Source organism: Podarcis muralis, chromosome 13 (assembly GCF_964188315.1).
Source record: "Podarcis muralis chromosome 13, rPodMur119.hap1.1, whole genome shotgun sequence".
Lineage (NCBI taxonomy): Eukaryota > Metazoa > Chordata > Lepidosauria > Squamata > Lacertidae > Podarcis > Podarcis muralis.
The window spans coordinates 35,462,800-35,484,719 of record NC_135667.1 but is presented as its reverse complement, the minus strand read 5'-3'; the positions used below and the strand labels follow the sequence as shown (position 1 = coordinate 35,484,719).

Genomic DNA, 21,920 nt, shown 5'->3' with positions numbered 1-21,920 from the left:
TTCTGTTTCTTTACCACAGAAGACTCTCTCTCCTCTTCTCTCTTGGTATTTCCCTTTGAAGTGCTCTTTGGGAACACTCAAACTCAGCTATGAAAGAACTGCCTGGCTTCGGTTGTCTGTGCCCCTGGTAACCTGCAGGTTAGACTACCACCAAGCATTGCATGTGGGGCTGCCCTTGAAGACAGTTGCGAATGAGGCAAGATTAATTGACCCAAGGCCTTGGGTAAACAGGAAAAGTCTTAGCTTGGTGTGGAAATGTCAACAAGGCCGGCGCCAGGCGTGTCTATCTGTGGAGAGAATTCCACAGACTCCTGAAATGGCCTGTTCTCATGTGGCAATCCTCCTCACAGCCCTCAGGTAAGGCCGTGTTCGAAACTCCCACTGTCCTAGGTGCATTTTGTGACAGGGAATTTCATTAGCAAGGGCAGTTTCTGAGCTCTGGGCACAGTACTGCAAAACTGTAGAGTGAAAGGAAACAAGGACCGCTTTCCTCCTCTACTTCCAGCTACTCTCTGAAGAGAAGAGACCCTCTTAAGAATATTAGGGGGGTGAGCAGGGGGAAGGACTAGACCATGTGAAAAATGAACATAATACAGTGGTACCTCGCTTTCCGAACGTAATCCGTTCCGGAAGACCGTTCGAGTTCCGGAACATTCAAAAACTCAATACAGAAGCCTCAATATGGAAAACACAATACGGAAGCCGCGTGGCATGTTCGACTTCTGAGGCGTGTTCAAAAACCGAAGCATTTACTTCCAGGTTTACAGCGTTTGAAAACTGAAATGTTTGTCAACGGAGACGTTCGAAAACCAAGGTTCCGCTGCATTTTAGCTGCAGTTCATTCATTTTCAGGAAGGAGCAGGAGGGGTGGGGAGACACAGAAGATAAAAGCCCACCAACCTCTGACCACATCTGAGACGTTGCAGTTGGGATCGATGCTGCCAATGTGCTTGGGGTGGGCCGGGTTGGTGCTTCCGTCGAAAATCAAGGCTGTAAGGGAGGGAAAGGGTGAAGTAAACAAAGGCAGAAACCATGGCATGTGGCAACCATGACAGGACAGGCATGAGGAGATCCTGGCGCACCAGGAATGGGGGTCGGGCTGCTTCACGCACAGGCGACTTCACTTTGAGGCGGTGACAGGCCCCAGGATATGCAGAAGGAGAAAAAAAATTAAACTGTTTTAAGTAAAGGATTGGGAAGCATGTAGGTAAAAGGTAAAGGGCCACCGGACGGTTAAATACAGTCAAAGGTGACTATGGGGTTGTGGCCCTCATCTCGCTTTCAGGCCAAGGGAGCCGGCGTTTGTCCACAAACAGCTTTCCGGGTCGTGTGGCCAGCAGGACTAAACCGCTTCTGGCGCAACGGGACACCGTGACAGAAACCAGAGCACACGGAAACACTGTTTACCTTCCCGCCGCAGCGGTACCACTTTATCTACTTGCACTGGTGTGCTTTCGAAGTGCTAGGTTGGCAGGAGCTGGGACAGAGCAACAGGAGCTCACTCCATCGCGGGGATTCGAACTGCTGACCTTCTGACTGGCAAGCCCAAGAGGCTCAGTGGTTTAGACCACAGCGCCACTACTATGATACAGCAAGAAGGGGAGAGAAGGGAACTGCCGCGAAAAACAGGGTGGGAAGACAACTTTAGATTTGTATTGAATTGTATTAATTGGATGTAAATGCGTCAATTTTTTTGAAACCTGATAAAAATTAATTAGCAAAAAAAGAAAAGAAAGCAAAAGGAATTTCACAAGCAGTCTTACAGACCAGGAACAAGGAGGATGAGGATTGGACAAGAATCCAAGATGGCTGCCACTGAACTCACTGTGCTGGTTAATCAACATGCGGATGGAAATGCGGCTCAGGTAGAAGCGGTCCAGGAAGTACTGAATGTTTTGGTTGGTGACGGGGTCGTCCCCATAAGCTTCTTTGTACTCGATCACGCCCTGCGCCATGGTAGGGACCACGTCGTTGTGGCGGTTACGGATCGTGACCAGGGCATTCGTGAATCTGGGAGGAGACAGGTCACAAAGGGGGTGGGGAGAGAGAGAGAAAGAAGAAGATATTCTCAAAAATGGGAGGTAGGTCTTCTGTCTGAGAGCGGAACAATGTCCTTCAAATTTTCCTGACAAGGCAAGGGCCCAGGTCTCCTACTCTTCACTGTGTGCTAGAGGAAAATCACACACCCTGCCCCATTAGGGCATCTCATTTTTGGGGGGGGGGGGCGGGGGTTGTTAAACACAATTTCTGCAGATTCCTTCTATGAGGGGTCTTTAAAATATGTTTTTTTGGGGGGTGAGGAATTCCAATCTGCTATTATTTTTGTGGTAGGTCTATGTCTGATGAAGATGCACATAAAACCACTTTCGGATTTTTATTTTACCTTCTGAAAATATTAATACATAACTGCAAGTACTTGTCAATCATTTTGAATGATTTCTGTGCAATTTTACAAACCTCTTGCTTCCCAAGCAAAGCTAAATTATATTGATTTAACCAAAATATTATTTTGAATTCCCAAGTCACGTTCCGGTGGGAGGAGACCAAAGCCCAATACTGCAACAACTCCAGACAAGACATTCTCCATGCAGGAAAGATGTCACATAAAAAGTGGCTTTGCAGTGATGCTCTGAGGTGGGGTTCTTGTATGCGCTGTGCTCAACAGCCTCCTCCCTCCCCCCGAAAACCCAAACTCACTGTCCCAACGTCCCTTGGTCCTCAGGGTCTTTGTCCAGGAACACCATGATATCCAGCAAGCTCTGCACATACCTGGTAGGAGGAAGAGAGAAAGAAGAGTAGGGACCCCTTGGATGGAGAAGAAGTTTGTGAAGAGTTACCTGCAGCCTTCATGGACTGGGTATGTGAAGACCGCCAAGACCACAGAACACCGGTTCTGAAAGACCTGCATTGGCTCCCAGTACGTTTCCAAGCAATTCCAAGTGTTGGTGCTGACCTTTGAAGCCCTAAATGGCCTCTGTCCAGTATACCTGAAGGAGTGTCTCCACCCCCATCGTTCTGCCCGGACAGTGAGGTCCAGCGCTGAGGACCTTCTGGCAGTTCCCTCACTGCGAGAAGCGAAGTTACAGGGAACCAGGCAGAGGGCCTTCTCGGTAGTGGCACCCGCCCCGTGAAACGCCCTCCCATCAGATGTCAAGTAAATGAACAACTATCTGACTTTTAGAAGACATCTGAAGGCAGCCCTGTTTAGGGAAGTTCTTAATGTTAGGTGGTGTTTTTAATATTCTGTTGGGAGCTGCCCAGAGTGGTTTGGGAAACCCAGCCAGGTGGGTGGGGTATAAAAATAAATTATTATTATTATTATTATTATTAGTGTTAGGGCAAGAGGCTAAAGGAGAGGCACATATCTTTAGACCACAGAATCAAAGAATCATAGAGTTTGAAGGAATTGTGAGGGTCCTCAAGTCCAACCCCCTGCAATGCAGGAATCTTTTGCCCCACATGGGGTTCGAACCCACAACCCTGAGATCAAGAGTCTCGTGCTCTACTGACTTAGCTACACTCAGGGCTGTGGATTTGAGCCCCACGCTTGGCAAAAGATTCCTGCCTTGCATGGGAGGGGGTGGACTTCCATGACCCTCATGGTCCTTTCCAATGCTACAATCCTAAGATTCTTTGATTCTATGTATATATCTATACAGTGGTACCTCGGGTTAAGTACTTAATTTGTTCCGGAGGTCCGTTCTTAACCTGAAACTGTTCTTAACCTGAGGTACCACTTTAGCTAATGGGGCCTCCTGCTGCTGCCGCGCTGCCGGAGCACAATTTCTGTTCTCATCCTGAAGCAAAGTTCTTAACCCAAGGTATTATTTCTGTGATCCGTGTGGGATGCAAGTTCGCAACCCGCAGCGTTCGCGACACGCGTCTGCACACGCGCAGGTTGCGATTCAGCGCTTCTGCGCATGCATGACCGCCAAAACCCAGAAGTAACCCGTTCTGGTACTTCTGGGTTTCGGCGGTCCGCAACCCGAAAAAACACAACCTGAAGCAGCTGTAACCTGAGGAATGACTGAATTTGTGTTTGTGTGAATGTACATGCACAACAGCATCACCTATATTCCACCTGCATCTCTCCTTTGGGTTTTGATCTGTGGGAAAGAGAGAGAGATGGCTGCGTGGAAGGAAAGAAGCATATTTATTAATAATAAAGTATAGCAAGGAGGCGATGATAAGGAAACAGGCAGGTTTCAACGCCAGCTTGGGCACTGGGTGGGTGCAGGGAGAGAGGGTTTGCTACTATCAACTTGCCGCTTTCCTCTGCAGTGGGGGAATCGCGGTTTTCCTACGCCGCGTTTCTCCGGCAACTGCGAAGGGATGTTGAGAACAGGGCGAAGCGAAGCAAACAAACAAACAGTCCCTCATCACGTGCTTCCCTCAAAGTAGGACAAAGTTCGTGCAAGCCGCTTAAAAGCAGCGGCACCTTCAGGCGAAGTGAAAACAAAACAAAAACCCTTTCCTAAAAAGGGGCGGGGGGGGAGGAAGAAAAGGGGAATGAGAAGTTAAAAGACCCAGGCAGGCAGGCAACCGGCCAAGCATCTTCCTTCCTTGGGAAACGAATCTGACAAGGTGCTACACTTTTCTGAGCATGTGTAGGGAGCCATGTGAGTGTGCTGTAGCAAGAAAACAAACACAGAGTGTTGTAGCAGCGTGAAGCCTCCTTTGCCAACCTGCCGCCCTCCTGATGTACTGAGGCGTTCACAAAGGAAGGATTGAACTCTGATTAATAAGAATACACACAGAGGCTTGAACCAGCAAGACTCTGGGAAGGGTGCGTATAATACTCTCTCTCTCTCTCTCTCTCTCTCTCTCTCTCTCTGAGTCTCTCCACCCCTCGGCCCAGGTCGTTTTAGTCACAAAAGAACTTTTTACAGAGTGTTTGTAAGAACCAATCAGATTTCCTCTGAACATTTCCACAAACCCTACGTGGGGAAAAGTTAAACTAATTAAAACTAATTAGCATGCATATTTCTGGGGTAAACAAAGAACAGAACTACAAAGGAGAACATTTGGCAACCCCTGAGGTCATAAACAAGCAATATCCATGATAAGGAGGATGGCCAGGAGGACAGAGATCATTATCACCCTTATGTGAAACCTGTTTCCTGACCCTAAGATTAACATCCTGAGATTAACATATTGGAAAGGCTACTTCAAAGAAGCTTGGCCACTATCTTCGATGACCCAGGAGCCTGCCTGGGGGAGCAACTGGGCTGTGTACGTGACTGGTAAAGAAAGAGAAATGGAACAGGGATGCAGAGGTGTGGATTGATCAAGAATCATATCAAAATAGTTTAAACCCAGTCAACGCAATGCTTTCATTGCTGACACAGATGGCTTACTCTATATTTGTTATAATTCCTCATAGCAATCCCACCTGATAACTACAATGTACCTGGACTGAAACGCCCATCCGTTCCGCTGGCTGAGGCTGGTGCCACTTGCATGTGGAGGGTACCGGGTCGGCGATGGATGCTTTAAAGGCCAACAGATTTATTGTGGCATCAGGTTCCAAGCACAGACCTCACTTGTTCTCTTGTATGTTTACAGTGGTACCTCAGGTTACAGACCCTTCAGGTTACAGACTCCGCTAACCCAGAAATAGTACCTCGGATTAAGAACTCTATCTCAGGATGAGAACAGAAATCGTGCGGTGGCGGCGGGAGGTTCCATTAGCTAAAGTGGTACCTCAGGTTAAGAATAGTTTCAGGTTAAGAACAGATCTCTGGAACGAATTAAGTTCTTAACCCGAGGTACCACTGTATTTCTTAAGAGTCAGCCGCCAGGTTCACCCACCCAAAGGCTCACAGCTGCTGAAAGTGTTTTAGAGCACAATCTGGGCATTTGAAACTACATGACAATCCCTCCCCAGCCCCGTTGAGACAGGCCACATCCCTCCTCGATGCCTTAGAATATTTAAAAATATTTTAAAAATCGGATTTTTTAAAATTTAAATTGGATTTTTAAAATAAAATGCTTTTGGAGGAAAAATCTTTCTAAAGATAGTTTTCTATTTAAGTTACATTATAGTCCAGAGGCTATTCATCAGGGAATAAGGATTTGTTTTAAGTTTTTCATGTCTGCTAAAACTCAGTCGGTTTTTTTTTTAAAAAAAAACCAACAATGTTTAACCACATCAGTTAACAAACATGGATACATATGCTATAATGTTACTGTTTTAGTTAAATAAATTGTTTTAGGAAACAATTGTTTAGGAAATGATTGTTTTTCTCCTTCCAGTAAAGTACAGCAGAAAAGTTGTCCAAATATAAAGAGTTAACTTATTAAACCTGACAATAATTTCGTAATTATCTATGTGTTTCTAACAGTATAACCAAATCAGTAATTTTTGATATAACTGTAAAACTACTCTGAAAATTTATTACAGTATTCCAAAAATAAACTGGTTGTAAATAATAAGATTATACCAGCAAGAGTGAGTCTATCTGTAAAAAAAATGATTTAAATCAAGTCTTCCTGACTAGTGATTTAAATCGTGATTTAAATCAATTTGATTTAAATCAAACCCACCCTGCTTAGAACCTATTTCCACTCTGACACACAGACAGACACAAACTCACTTTTGCAGATCAGGGCAAGAAAAACACCGCGTTATCCTATGTGCTCCAAATCATTATTCCTAAACATATCTACATGACCCCAAGCAGCCAGTCCCTTTACTGCAGGAGGCCAGCATGGCTGATGGGAGTTGTAATTCAGGGGATGATGGGAGTTGTAGTCCAGAAACATCTGCTGCTACCTCTGCTGTTTCTTGTTTCTCTCACATAACAGCTCCCTGATCTGCACCAAAACCACCGGTCCTTCTAACTCAGAGCTGCCACCTTACCACCAAAAAAAGAGAAAAGAACGGCAGCCATATTTTCGGTTTGAGAGATTGCAAAAGGCCTTAGTGCTTCCAAGGCAAAACGGGGGGGGGGGGGGGCACCTTGACAACTCAATTATTGAAACGTAAGCACTTGTGGAGGGACATGGGTGATGCTGTCGGTTAAACCACACAGCCTAGGACTTGCCGATCTGAGGGTCGGCGGTTCGAATCCCCGCGACGGGGTGAGCTCCTGTTGCTCGGTCTCTGCTCCTGCCAACCTAGCAGTTCGAAAGCATGTCAAATCACAAGTTAATAATTTCTTCTGGAGGTCCGTTCTTAACCTAAAACTGTTCTTAACCTGAGGTACCACTTTAGTTAATGGGGCCTCCCGCTGCCGCACAATTTCTGTTCTCACCCTGAAGCAAAGTTCTTAACCCAAAGTACTATTTTTGGGTTAGCAGAGTCTGTAACCTGAAGCATCTGTAACATGAAGCGTCTGTAACCTGAGGTACCACTGTACATCTTTTTAAAACTCTGTGTGTGAGTCATGATATACCAAAAGACAAGCCCCGAAGAGAAAAGTTTCTCTGCTTTGGTTTTTGGTTGCCAAGATGACAATTCTACAGAGGATTAAAAGGTAAAGGACCCCTGACCATTAGGTCCAGTCGTGACCGACTCTGGGGTTGTGGCGCTCATCTTGCTTTACTGGCCGGCGTACAGCTTCTGGGTCATGTGGCCAGCATAACCAGAGCAGCGCATGGAAACGGTGTTTACCTTCCCCGCCAGAGTGGTACCTATTTATCTACTTGCATTTTGAGGTGCTTTCGAACTGCTAGGTTGGCAGGAGCTGGGACCGAACAACAGGAGCTCACCCCATCAATTCAAACCGCCGACCTTCTGATCAGCAAGTCCTAGGCTCTGTGGTTTAACCCTTCAGCGCCACCCGCATCCCTTCTACACAGGGTTACCCAAGAGTAAACCCCTTTGAACTGAACAGGACTGATTGATTGATTGATTGATTTAATTGAATTTATATGTCACCCTTCATCAAAAGATCTCAGGGCGGTTGACAGAATAAAATACAAGACAAAACACAAGAAAATAATTAAACCAAAACAACAAGAAGAAAACCTCAGTTTGCCCAGACATATTTAAAAGGCTGTAGAGTATTAATCAGCCAAAGGCCTGGTTTAAGAGGAACGTTTTTGCCTGGAGGTTAAAACTATACAATGAAGGTGCCAGGCAGGCCTTCCTGGGGAGAGCATTCCACAAACGAGGAGCCACCACAAAGAAGGCCCTTCTTGTGTTGCCAGATCCAGACCTTTTGCAGAGGAGGCACACGAAGAAGGGCCACAGAGGATGAACAGAGTTTATATTTCTGAGTAGACTTGTGCAGAATGGCTCTGTAAAAGAGCCCTGTGACTGAGAAGCCCCCAGGCAACTGCTGAAGGGTGCCGGGCACTGTGAAACTGCCTTGTATCGAGCCAGAAGACCTACCCCTCCAGCTGAGTAACATCCGCTTCAGGGCTGGAAAGTCACTTTGGTTTGGCAAGCTGAATACTAAAGGAACCTCTGATCATCCTCCGAGGCCCATCTTCGTGTCTCCCCTTCATGAGAGGACTGGAGGGTGGCAACACAAGAACAGGGCCTTTTCTGCAGTGGCTCCATCTATGGAATGCTCCCCCCAGGGAGTTTTGGCTGGCACCTTCATTATACACCTTTAGGTGCCAGGCAGCAATTGTTCCTCTTCAAGCAGAGTGGCTGACATCCGATGCACTTTTAAATATGATTGGTTTGTTTTCGTTCTTGTTTTTATTGTGTACGGTGTTTTTTATATATTGTGATTTTATCTGCCCATAAACATCTAAACAAACAGAAGGGACTCACCAGCTCTGCACCAGCTGAACGGAAGGGGTGCTGAGCACACGGTCTGGGAGAAGGTTGATTTCCTTCATGATGTTTGCCAGCCGGACAGGGAGTTCTTGGCGGAGGAAAGTGAACGAGGTCTTCTCGCAGGCATTGCTGGATCCTGAAAAGAAAAACACACCCTGCTATCAGCTGTTCTGGCGCACGCCCCAAGGAAAAGGTTATGCCGCCAATATTTATTTATTTGACTGCTGTGTTTCTATCCCTTCTTTTTTTTTCCCCTCCAGGAGCTCAAGGTGTTATGCATGGGTTCTCCCCCTCCTCAAATAGCCCCCACAACAACCCTGTGAAGTAGGTTAGACTGAGAGGCAGCGACCGGCCCAAGGAGGCAGCGACCGGCCCAAGGCTTTATGCAGGGTGGGGATTTGAACCCTGGTCAGGATTCCACGTGCCACTCTGGAAAGTTATTGCAAACCAGCCTGCGACCCCCAACAAAGGCCCCCTAATCGGAGGATAATCTATAAAATTCTAGCCTTGTAAGTTCCAGATCAGGCATAGGCAAACTCAAGGCCCTCCCCCACCAATGTTTTGGGACTACAACTCCCATCATCCCTAGCTAACAGGACCAGTGGTCAAGGATGATGGGAATTGTAGTCCCAAAACATCTGGAGGGCCGAGCTTGCCTATGCCTGTCCCAGATCCTGCAATTAACTATGTTACCACATACCTACAGTATTACAAGCGCAACATACATGCATGCATGCGCGCACACAATTATATATCTTCTTTCACCGTCCCCTCCATACTTTTGATGACAAAGGTTCTCATCAGGGAAAGCTCAGGTGACGCTCTTAGTATTTAAGGTGTCTTAACGGCTCTCTGTTGCTTTTGCTATGTTGGAGTAAGATAACGAACACGGAATAAGCTAGCTGCTCAGGCACTGCTCCTTGAAAGTTGTTAGACCTCATGTTTGTAGAGAACAAACTGCAAAGAAAAGGGGGGCAAGTTTCTGCTCAAGATTTAGAAATGAAATGGTAGATTCAAGCAGTCAGGTGCCAAGAGTTTGTATAGCTAAACACTTTGCCATTTCAGCTGCCGACAAATCCATTCACCCAGCTGCTACTGCTCCATTTCTGGGGTGGATTTCCAACATCTGCTATGGATTACCTCGGATTTCAACGTTTTCTGTGTTCCCTTACTCAATGGGCAAGAAAACCACTTCCTGGGGTAGATGGAAGCGCAGGGACGGAAAAAAATAGCACAATCCTAACCACGTCTACTCATAAGTAAGTCTTCTTCAGTTCAAAGGATCTTAAAAGGTAAGGGACCCCTGACAGTTAAGTTCAGCCGCGGACAACTCTGGGGTTGCGGCGCTCATCTCACTTTACTGGCCGAGGGAGCCAACGTTTGTCCACAGACAGTTTTTCCGGGTCATGTGGCCAGCATGACTAAGCCACTTCTGGCGAAACCAGAACACCACACGGAAACACCATTTACCTTCCCACCGGAGCGGTACCTATTCATCTACTTGCACTGGCGTGCTTTCGAACTGCTAGGTTGGCAGGAGCTGGGACAGAGCAATGGAAGCTCACTGCGTCGCGGGGATTCGAACCACCGACCTTCCAATTGGCAAGCCCAAGAGGCTCAGTGGTTTAGACCTTTCAAAGGATCTTACTCCCAGGCAAATGAATTAGCATAGCAGGCCTTAATCCCTAACATGCAACTGCTGGAATTTGTTTTGGTGGCGCAGCTTGACCTTGAAATCCAAGGTGGTTAAAAAAAAAATACCCGGCTTATTTTACAACAGTCCTGAGAGCTTAAAAAAGAAAAGCAAAGCAGAAAGCACTGTAATTCATTAGTAAGAAGCACGGGGTGGGGGTGGGGAACCAGCTTTCCAAAAGCAAACGCAGGATCGGATGGTATTATTTCCAAGCCCTGCCACCTCTGAATTCTATAAATCAAACCATATGGAAACAGGGTATTTCTCTACTAACAGGAGGAAGGTCTGCAGACAGGAGGGACGTGATGTGTTTACTACTGAAGCAGATGTGTGGAAGCAATTTATGCTGTCAAAAAAAGGAGAAGGAAAGAACCCAAGGTGAGAGCTTTGGGCAGGGACAGGGAAACTGTTCAGCAAACAGAGGAGACAGAAAAGCAAGCAGAGGACGTAGGAGAAGGCAAGCTGCCCCCCCCCCCCCGTACACCCAAAGCTTTTCCCCACTGCCCCCACCCCTTCCCCCACCCCGAAGGAAACCTGTACACAGGTCAAAGCACTAAGCAGCAAGCTGAGCTGTGCAAGCAACTGCTGGAAAGGGAGACAAGGAATCCATTGTGCATGTTTCCGTTTGCTACCGAGGCAAAGAGTGTGGAGTTCTTTATTTAGCCCCGCTGTTTTGAAAAGAGCGTCAGACACCATCCTCGCAGGCTTGGAATGAAGCACTGCAGGGAAAACGGAGGGAGGGGGGAATTGGCCAGAAAAAACGGCAAGTGGGGCTAGGGGAGGTCTTGACGCTGAGGATCCCCCAATCAGCACCGCTTGTCCTTCATATCCTTCAGAGGGCATCACACAAAACTCCCCCACCTCCCAACTCAGCAGCATAAACCCAGAACAAGGAGGCAAGGTCTTTGCAATTCACCAAGAATCGCTTCTGCCATCAGGGAACTTTGAAATATTGTCCATCCTGTCCCCTCCCTCTCATTCATCTCTGAGGTCCTTTCAAAAAAGCGGTGTGTCCGGGGAGATGTCAATCCAGGTGGACGAGTGCGCAAATCGTGTTAAAGGGACACTGTTGGGAACAGAACTTTAGAAGCTGTACCTGCCCAGATTTAATCCAGGTGTTTGGCTACCAACCTTGTGGATAGAGGGAGACGGTGATGCTGTCACCGCTCAGATTTGGGTCATTTAGCAGCACTGAAACTATACTAGCCTCCTGCAGGTAAAACTGCTGAACCAAATGACAATTTGGGGGGGGGGGGAGTAGGGGACTGAATCCAGCAATTCCCTAGCTCAAATATATACATATTTAGCCCCCAGGAAACACTGGTCCCGTATTTAAGCAGAGCCTTCTGCACATCACAAATCTCAGAACCATGGCAATGGATTAGCAAGGAAGGGCACAAGAACTCTATACAAAACAGAATGTTTACGTACAGAAACGGGAACAATGCAGACCCCTTTTGGGGTTACCACATTTATCTGAGACACACAGGACATATTTACTTATGGAAGTGCACTCTGAGACTTGTGGAAGCACAGAGATCAGCCTGAAGTATCTAGTTGTGGAAATGGGTGTGTGTGTGTTAAAGGCATGGGAGCACGCAGGAGGAAGAGATTTACTGGACTGCACGGGAGGCAAAGAACAGGCTAAATTTGAGGAAAGTTGGGTGGCTGCACACTTATGGCGGCAGAGTGGTGAGTTGCATGTGCATAGGAATGTTTATCTACTTATATAATCTTTTAACTGGAGATGTCATTGAACCCGAGACCTTCTGCACACAAAGTGAGCTATGCTCCCAATCTTCTCTCTCTCTCTCTCTCTCTCTCTCTCTCTCTCACACACACACACACACACACACACAAACAAGAGGAAAGATCACCTGTTCGGGCTGCGGGACATTCCTCCACAGGGAATGCTGTTCAGAGAGCCAGATTAAAGTGTTCCTTGGTATATTTACGCAGAGGAGAGGTGTTCTGAGGTCATCTCATGATTCACCTGGTTACACTGAACTGTTTGATCCACAACTGATCTACCAGGTGGCAATTCTGTAGGCAAACTGACCTGGCAGCCAATTCCACTCAACTCAACAGGACTTGCTTCTAATCACACTTGCACAAGACCACCACCATGTCAAACCTGTTCAGGTACCAGGGACTTAGAACACCTGAAACAGAATAACTCCACTTTGATGAAGTCCCAAGCGCAGGGGACGGGCTTAACAAGGTTAGGGAGGCCAAAGGAGAAGCGGGTCCTTAATCCAGTTTAGCTGGGCGCAGGAGGGTGGGGGGCAGCCGGTTCTCGCTTCCCTAAATCATGCATATTATCCCACTTTTCCCCCTACAAAACACCCAAGGCAGCTAACCAACGCAGCAACCAGTGGCTACAACTCTACATGCACTTACCTGGGAGCAAGTTCCCACCCCCACCCCCTCAAATCAGGTCGCGCTCGCAAGACAGGAATGTGCTCCAAAACTCCCCCTCCCTTTTAATTCACCATTAAAATAAATAATAATCTATGGAGCAGAAGCAAAGCAGAAACGCAACCAAAGCTTCCCACCCCTTTTGTTTACCATTTAAAAAAACTTCTTGTCTGTCGCTGTTGTTTAAGTAGGAACAGAGCAGATGCAAAGAGATTTAAACACACATTTGTGCGGATTGACTTGTTATTTTTGGAGACAGCAGGGAGACCCCGGCTGGTAGCCCGCGAGAAGCCGCGCAATGCGCCTCCTTCCCCTGCCTGCCCGCCTCCCTCTGCCCGTCCACGCACCGAAGTCCAGGAACTGCTTCATCGAAAGCGGGGACGGCGAGAACTTGCTGAAGTGCTCGATGTACTTGGGCGCCCCGGCCAGCGCCGAATGGCCCTTCAGCAGGCAGCGCAGGAGGCGCATCGCGGCGGCGGCGGCTGCACCGGCACCAGCCAGGCCCCGGCAGGCCAACTCAGCGGCCCTCCCGACTTGCAAGAGCCCACCCGCACTCTCGGGCGGCTCAGCGAGCGACTGGCAACAGCCCTGGAGGAGCCGCCAACCCCGGAAAGGCACAGCCCCGCCCTCGCCTGCTCTCGGCCAATCCGAGGCGGGGGCCCGCCCACCCACTCCGACGGGCGGCCGCGGCGGAAAAAAACAAGACGTGGCCGGCCAATGGGAAGGCGCTCGGCACCACGTGGAAAAGGAAGGGGCGGGGAGACACGCCCATTTAACTCTTCCCTTTTCTGCCTGTTATTGTTGCCGTCGTCGTAAGGTGCTGTTCTATAAGTCGTCCGATTTGTAAATGCATTTTTATCGCTTCTTACATCTGTTATATCCAGGGCCGGATTTAGGTTTGATGAGGCCCTAAGCTACTGACGGTAATGGGGCCCTTTGTATGTCCAGCTGTCCTTTGTCAACAACAAATTGTCGCTGTTTTTTGTGTTGAATATATGCAGAATTTATGGACCTAATAGGTATCTAAAGTCATTTGCACATCAGAATGTAGGCACCCTATATATAGAAATGAGCAAACCAGTGATATTTTAGGGAGCAGGCTAGCAGGCCTTGCATCATACTTACTTAGGAGCCTAGGCAACACAGAACACTGTTGCTGTGTGTAGGTTTTATTTTACTTGTTTTTTATCTTATATTTTGGAAATGTACATCCAGTTAAGTAAAGGTAAAGGGACCCCTGACCATTAGGTCCAGTTGTGACCGACTCTGGGGCTGCGGCACTCATCTCGCTTTATTGGCCGAGGGAGCCGGCGTACAGCTTCCGGGTCATGTGGCCAGCATGACTAAGCCGCTTCTGGCGAACCAGAGCAGCGCACGGAAATGCCGTTTACCTTCCCGCCGGAGCGGTGCCTATTTATCTACTTGCACTTTGACGTGCTTTTGAACTGCTAGGTTGGCAGGAACAGGGACCGAGCAACAGGAGCTCACCCCGTCGACCTTCTGATCAGCAAGCCCTAGGCTCTGTGGTTTAACCCACAGCGCCACCCACGTCCCTAGCAAGAGTTACTTCTGAGTAAAACACAGACGTGATTGGTCTGAGTGTGAGCTCCTTCTTTCCTCTTAGTTTACCAAACTTTGTCCTATACTTCCTCTTCCCACCTCTGATAAATCCATGAGTTGCATCATGTGCGCTGTGTGGCTCACAAGACTATCCATTCACTGATGTCAGGTGATATTTCATTAATTGCACTTTGGTCAGAGCTTACATATTCCACCTTCTTTGCTATTTGAGTAGTGTCCCCTTTATTTCTGCTGTGTTGCAAGCTGTCGCCTGGACTGCCAGGGCCTGTGCACAAGTATTACTGGTAAACAAGGCAGCCTGGATAGCCCAGCCTGGTTCGAGCATGGTGCTGATAACACCAAGGTATTGCAGGTTCAGTCCCCGTATGGGGCAGTTGCATATTCCTGCATTGCAGGGGGTTGGACTAGATGGTCCTCAGGGTCCCTTCGAACTCTAAGATTCTATGATTCTATTTGTGAAACCCGGCGTGTGTGGGAAGACTACAATGAATGAGAAAAATTGTGCTAACTTCTGTTCATGGAATAAGTCTACATTACTTCAACAACCTTTGGCCTATGGCAGTCTCTGGCATTCTTTAATCATATATAGCTGGGCCATTACATATAAAACCTGACTTAAGAGATGTAGCATCAGAAAAATGGGACTTCTCTCTTTTGTATAATGTGGAATAATCCTCTTCTTAGGAATGGAACTCTTGACCCCAGGCTTTTTAGATACTTGTTGTTTAGTCGTTTAGTCATGTCCGACTCTTCGTGATCCCATGGACCAGAGCACGCCAGGCACTCCTGTCTTCCACTGCCTCCCGCAGTTTGGTCAAACTCATGTTTGTAGCTTCGAGAACACTGTCCAGCCATCTCGTCCTCTGTCGTCCCCTTCTCCTTGTGCCCTCCATCTTTCCCAATATCAGGGTCTTTTCCAGGGAGTCTTCTCTTCTCATGAGGTGGCCAAAGTATTGGAGCCTCAGCTTCACGATCTGTCCTTCCAGTGAGCACTCAGGGCTGATTTCCTTAAGATACTACGTACCGATAACTAAAATGAGAGACTTAAGTGCCAAAGGGACGCAGGTGGCGCTGTGGTCTAAACTACTGAGCTTCTTGGGCTTGCTTATCGGAAGGTCGGCACTTCGAATCCCCTTGACAAGGTGAGCTCCCTTTGCTCTGTCCCAGCTCCTGCCAACCTAGCAGTTTGAAAGCACGCCAGTGCAGGTAGATAAATATGTACTCCGTTGGGAAGGTAAACAGCGTTTCCGTGCGCTCTGGTTTCTGTCATAGTGTCCCATTGTGCCAGAGGTGGTTTAGTCATGCTGGCCGCATGACCCAGAAAGCTGTCTGTGGACAAATTGCAGCTGCCTCGGCCTGGAAGCGAGATGAGCGCCGCAAGCCCATAGTGGCCTTTGACTGGACATAAACGTCCAGGGCTCCTTTACCTTTTTAAACCTAAGTGCTAAAGACCGTTACCATTTCCCAGATGTACAGGGAGAGCCTGGATTGTTTACCCTGGTTCTATTTGATCTGGGTGTGTTGGCTGGGCCATACGGGTTGGCTAAGCCCTTTGTCCAATTTGTCTTCTCACTGGGAGCCCCTGTTTAGAGCCGATCAACTCAAGTCAGGTGTGTTATCCTGCATTCATGGAATACTTCTGTGTACCTCGAGCCATCGCCAGCAAAGCCTCACTTTTTCAGCAGACCCTGCCCTCCTTTGAATGCGCAAACATAAATCGGAGGCTGCTGAAGTGAGCTTGGGGATTCTCATTCATTAAATTAAAACAAAAACTGGAAGCCGCAAGTTACAAATCAGAGTCATTTTTTTATTCATAAAATAAAATAGCCACTCAAGCTTATTTACAACCAAGGCACAATGATTCCAGACCTCCAGTACCATAAACAGTGGTAAATTCCAGTGAGCAACAAATATATATATATATATTTATATACACATAGCTATAGTTAAGTACATTCTTAATAATTTAATATACAGCTGGGAAATGAGGATGGGCAGAGGGCAGAGGGTGTGTGCTCATTCTCTGATATTCAACACAACCGTAGTTTCCTTAACTGTGATGTGTGGAAGGGGATATTTCAGATTTTCTCCCCCCCTTTTTTGCAGCCCAGATCAGTAGTGTCCATTGGTGCCAACCACACTTGTAAAACAGTGAGGAACTGTGTCTTACGAACAGGTCAACACTTTGGATATTTAGATACGAAACCTGAAAATGGAAACATGCTTTTATAAAGAACCCCAAATCCAGCTTCAGTAAGTTCTCCGAGTCAGACACGGGCAAGGGATGTTTTGAAATGAAAGCATCATGGACTGAACTGCCATGGGCACTGACTTCTTGGCAAGATGGGTGGCTGTGCTGCCCAATCACAGAAGCAGTTGCCCTCAAACCCCACCCCTTTCTGATGCGGAACGTGGAGCACACGAGGCCAACTTTTCCTCAGGATTCAAAATGGCGGCTGGGCAGTGGGGGAGAAGCGGGCAGCAAGTCTCGTTCTGCCTTGCTGTATTCCACTGAAATGCAGGCTGTCCCTACCATCCCATCCTTTCTCCACAAGCGCTGAGTAATGTCTGAAAGGGGAGCTTTTAGCCTGCCCATTCTTGACACTCATAAACGCCCCATCCCCATGAACTGGCTGCAGCTGGTCAGTTTTGAGAGAGAGAGAAACCCTTATTACTAACACACCTTCCAGGGCCTATTGTTTTGGCCAAGACCACCAGCATCCTGGGGGAGCTAGCGCCTTAGTAGGGCCCATGAATGACACTTCCTCTGAAACTCTTCATTAAACAAAAAGCTGCCCAGGCACTCGAAGCAGCTCTAGTTACCATTTACACTTCACATAATATTCATGGCATTGTGTTCCTGTGAGGCACTGTGAGGAATTAAGTTGGTGGCTAGACCTAGTTCCCCATATCATTGCATTTTTCGCTCTATAGGACACACCCGACCATAGGACGCACCTTGTTTTAGAGGGGGAGAACAAGGAAAAAAAATTCTCCCCTTCTCTGCTTAGCACCCCTTCAGCGAAGCGGCAGGAGCCCCTTCCATTTCTCCTCCCGCTTCGCTGAAGGGGCGCAGCTCTCCCTCTCTGCTGAAGCCAGGAGAGTCTTGCTCTCCCGGCTTCAGCAAAAGGAACCCGAAGCCTTTGGAACGCAGCGCGAGTTCCCGCTGCACTCCAAAGGCTTCAGACGGCTATCCCTGAAGCCTGGAGAGCGAGAGGGGTCGGTGCGCACCGACCCCTCTCGCTCTCCAGGCTTCAGCGAAAGCAACGCGAAGCCTCCGGAGCGTGGAGGGAGTGCTCCCTCTGCGCTTCGGAGGCTTCACATTGCTATCGCTGAAGCCAAGGAGCCTGCATTCGCTCCATAGGATGCACACACATTTCCCCTTAATTTTTGGAGGGGGAAAAGTGCGTCCTATAGAGCGAAAAATACGGTACTTGTAGCACGGTCGCCCAGAAGTAAACTAGGGGTGGGCAACTTCCTGGGCCTAACTAGGTCCAGCATGGGTCCCAATTTGGCCCCCCAAACTATGCCCACCAGCCGCACCCCTGAGGACATAATAGAGGTGCATTGAAGTGTGCTCCCAGTAGCTCCTTAGCAAGGGGTGTTTGCTGCCAGCGCCGATCAGCTGGCAGATGCTGACTTGAAGCGCACTGGGATGAGCTTTGCTATGGGGCTTGCTAGGTGCTACTGACCAAGCCTAAACTCCACAGCACAGCAGATCCCTGCAGGAAGCATGACTTGAAACCAGCTGATCGGCTGTGACATCAAGCCCGGCTTGGGTTTTCCTTGGCAGTGTGGCTCAAACGCAAGCCACGCTATGAAGGAAAAACGGGTCACCTGATGCCATGGTGATATCTGGTGACTGACAGGTAAGTGGCCTCACCCACCTGTCTGAGTGGGTTGGCAGGAGTGGGGGAACCCAGGATCTGGTCCGCTGGCTTGAGAACAATCGCTGCCCCAGAGGTAAGCCAACCGGGGCTCACAGATCGAGGAGAGAACCCACCAAAGAGTACATTGCCCAGGGCCTCCTCAGACACAAAGCCTGCCCTGGCAGTCCCCAAAGTGCAGAAAGTGGCTTCACATCTTTTCCGACAGAATGAGCAGAAAGGGGTTTCGAAAGCAATCATTATAATATTTCTGCCCGCTCCCAGCATTTCAAGCTCAGAAGTCTCCTTTGCGCCGCTCCTTAAGAAGCTGGACCGCAGTAAGTAGTAAAAACTACTTTTTCTCCCTCCAAAGAATCGTGGAGGGGATACAAGAAATGGCACAGTGACTAAAAAAGGATCAGTAGTTTTGGGCATAGTCAGAGCTCCAGTGGCAATACATCCAGTGTTTTTGCGGTATAGCAATATGGGGTTGGGGAAGGAGGCAACTGAAGCCATAGCACAGGGACTGAAGTCCGTTCAACCTTCTCTCCAAATTATGCTTAGTCTAGGGTCGTTCCCACATTACATCCAACAAGTGTACAATCTGTGTATGTAAGTAGCTGATTTGTACATTCGTAGTTACTCACATTCAGTAAGTGTACTGTAAGTCTATCATTGGAGCCAACTCCTAGGGGCCGTGGAGCTTTGGTCCCCACACAATAAAATATATGGGGGAGCCGGGCCCATGCAAAGTTGATTGGCATTCCCATTCAAATGAGGTGTGTGCACTGCATCATATGATTGATTATGCAGGCCAGGGCTTACCTGGGTGCCAACAATATTGTATTCAACTTGGCACACACACACCCTGCAGTCTATGCGTGCAACAGCTGAGCTGTACAAATCAACATGTTGCGTCCAGTCTTTCACACAAACACTTGTACATGTGCCAAAATGGCTTGCGTTCAGTGTAATGTATATAACAAGGCCCTGGGTACGTGTGTGTGTGTGTGTGTGTGTGTGTCGGAGGGAAGAAAATTAAGATAGATGGGCGTCATCTTTAGCAAGGCCCCAAAGGAATGATGTCGGAATCCCTGGTTTGTCAGCGATAAAAAAAAATGAACCAAAGGTGGGGGAGAAAGAAAGTGTAAACATCAAAGATAATGCTATCGGGGGGAAAGTACATGAAAGCTTGCTTGTACGCATCTGCTTTAGCCAAGCCAACTCACACCATGGCACACACGACTGTCCATGCACAAGAGGTTTTGCACAAGTGTCTGCAGAAGGTGCCTGGTTCAACCCTCACCTCCAGGTGCAGTTGAGAAAGACGCTTCTCTGAAACTCTGGGCAGCTGCTGCCAGTCAGTGTAGACAATACAGACCTAGATAGACCGAGGATCTGACTCAACACAAGGCAGCTTCCTATGTTCCCAAAGTCTGCATAAGAGGAACCTTCTGGCTGCCCAGAGAACAGTTGGTAGAGCACAAGATGCTCAATCTCAGGGCCCCACACTGGGCAAAAGTTTCCTGCGCTGGAGGAGGTTGGACTAGATGACCCCCCGGAGTCCCAATTCTACGATTCTATGAGACAGTCTTGCCACTAAGCTGGCATGACTCTGTAAGCTGCCGGGATGGGAGGGAGAAGCGTACCTGGGCCCCCTTGCGCTCTTGACAAGGAGCTGTGTCGGCGTATCCGCTCCCCCCGCGAGAAAAAAAGAAATCACTTTAAAACAATTGCCACGTTAGAAATTGCTACATTTTAGAAACCCAAGTACTCAAAAGCGTCTGGAGTGAGGGCAAGGCGAGGAGGAAGGGCAATAATAATAATAATTGTAAGCCTTTGTTCTACAGTGCATGAAGCATGGGGATCTTCTCCCGTGTTTGATCTCACCACAACAGTGGCAGTGCATCACATATATGTTACACAGTCTAGTCTCATAGGTGGTTTTTGCAGGGCGACCCTGGGCCTGCATTCCTGGTGGGGGCTGTTTTCACTAACCCCTAGGTACACCTTTGATGGGAGACGGCCTAAGAGCCATTCGGAAATTGCTCCGTGCCTTCTGGAGGGAAGGTAAAGGTAAAGGGACCCCTGGCCATTAGGTCCAGTCGTGACGGACTCTGGAGTTGCGGCACTCATCACGCTTTATTGGCCGAGGGAGCTGGTGTAAAGCTTCCGGGTCATGTGGCAAGCATGACTAAGCCGCTTCTGGCGAACCAGAGCAGAGCACGGGAACGCCGTTTACCTTCCCACCAGAGCGGTACCTATTTATCTACTTGCACTTTGATGTGCTTTCGAACTGCTAGGTTGGCAGGAGCTGGGACCAAGCAACAGGAGCTCACCCCATCACGGGGATTCGAACCGCCAACCTTCTGATCGGCAAGTCCTAGGCTCTGTGGTTTAACCCACAGCGCCACCCGCGTCCCTTCCGGTGGGAAAGCGGAGTGTAAATGCAAGAAGCGGTGGTTGTGTGAAACAACAATGGCATCAGAGAAGCCACAGCTGAGAGAGAGAGAGAGAGAGAGAGAGAGAGAGAGATGTCTTTGTGTTTCGGTCACCAAGACAACTTCAACACTGCTGACTTGGGTCGATCTGTCCAGAATGAAGCTAAGCTGATTGTCATACCTCACAGAAATGCAGTCCTCAGGACCCTGGTGGTGGTGCTTGTGGGTGGGGGGAAATAAATAACTGGTGTAAGTGAAAAAGCTGCCCCTTTGAGCTTTGTATTTGAGGGGGGTGAGGGTAAAGGGACTCAAGCCCAGGTGCCAAATGCAGCTCCCTCGAGACTTTCACCGGGACACAGCCTCCCCCAGCTCTGCTCAGCCCCCTTCCTAGCTGGCAGACATCCTTGAACCATGATGGAGAGTTAGGAGGCCTCCAGCTTTTGCGTGGCTGGAAACGCAGCCTGTTGCACAAAGGTGAGAATCGCACCTGTTGCTGTGTCCATTTTTTGCTTCGGGCCCCACCAGGCTGCCCCACAAAGACTGAAAAAGCTTCTCCACCCCTCATCCCAGCAGGGAACATCCCCTCCCTACGATCGCTGCGTCCAGAGAAAGCTCTTGGGTCATGGTCACCGACCTGAGTCATGTAACTTAGGGTTTCAATAGCAGTCTTGTCATTGGTTCAACGCCAAGTCCAGAAGGGAGTGAAGCAGCCGGCGAGGGTGGAGGGGATGGGAGAGAGGGAGGCAAGCATCAGTAGTAACTCCCCGTCTCCTGCCAGCTTGTGACCCACTGCTTCTTGTGCCTCGGAGCCAGGAAGCCGCCGGCCGGCTGGTAGCGCTCCTCCTGCCGGATCCGGATGGCGTGGTATTTGGGCATGATTCGGTAGTAGCGGGTCCGCTTGAAAAAGTTGCACTGCGTGGGGAGAGAGGGAGGGGAAAAGAGACGCATTAGTGGCATGACACATTGACCGAAGTTGGGAATTAGAGCAAAGGGATGCTATGGAGAGTAGAGGCAGGGAGAAAGAGAAGGCGAGAGAGGAAGCGGGGAGGTAGTGGAGAAGGCCGGTTCATCGGACCAGTTTCCTGTGGTGGCTGAAAAGGCGTGACATCGGTTCCAAAACAGAGAAGCTAGGGTTTTGTACACATTCTACTCTGCTTCCAGTGGTTTGAGAAGTGGTGTGCACACAG

The 21,920-nt window shown here is 48.6% G+C and overlaps 2 protein-coding genes across 6 annotated transcripts in view; both read right to left on the bottom strand.

Annotated features, from left to right (window-relative positions):
• Nucleotides 1-13,426, bottom strand: part of PDK2 (pyruvate dehydrogenase kinase 2) — a 28,404-nt gene extending 14,978 nt beyond the window's left edge. Inside the window, exons 1-5 of one of the 4 annotated variants that reach the window (XM_077917372.1) lie at nucleotides 13,193-13,426; nucleotides 8,729-8,870; nucleotides 2,698-2,769; nucleotides 1,826-2,010; nucleotides 901-990 (exon numbers count right to left, since the gene is read on the bottom strand). In XM_077917372.1, the coding sequence (XP_077773498.1) occupies nucleotides 901-990; nucleotides 1,826-2,010; nucleotides 2,698-2,769; nucleotides 8,729-8,870; nucleotides 13,193-13,313 (610 nt within the window). In that variant the 5' untranslated portion in view covers nucleotides 13,314-13,426. Of the gene's footprint in view, nucleotides 1-900; nucleotides 991-1,825; nucleotides 2,011-2,697; nucleotides 2,770-8,728; nucleotides 8,871-10,961; nucleotides 11,064-13,192 lie in introns of those variants that run through there. The other 3 variants (XM_028702124.2, XM_028702125.2, XM_077917373.1) reach the window with 3 other exon arrangements.
• A 2,786-nt stretch (nucleotides 13,427-16,212) lies between these two features.
• ITGA3 (integrin subunit alpha 3) overlaps nucleotides 16,213-21,920 on the bottom strand; it is a 98,507-nt gene continuing 92,799 nt past the window's right edge. Inside the window, exon 25 of one of the 2 annotated variants that reach the window (XM_077917366.1) lies at nucleotides 16,213-21,645. In XM_077917366.1, coding sequence (XP_077773492.1) covers nucleotides 21,484-21,645 — 162 coding nt within the window. In that variant the 3' untranslated portion in view covers nucleotides 16,213-21,483. The remainder of the gene's footprint in view (nucleotides 21,646-21,920) is intronic. The other variant, XR_013390438.1, reaches the window with a different exon arrangement.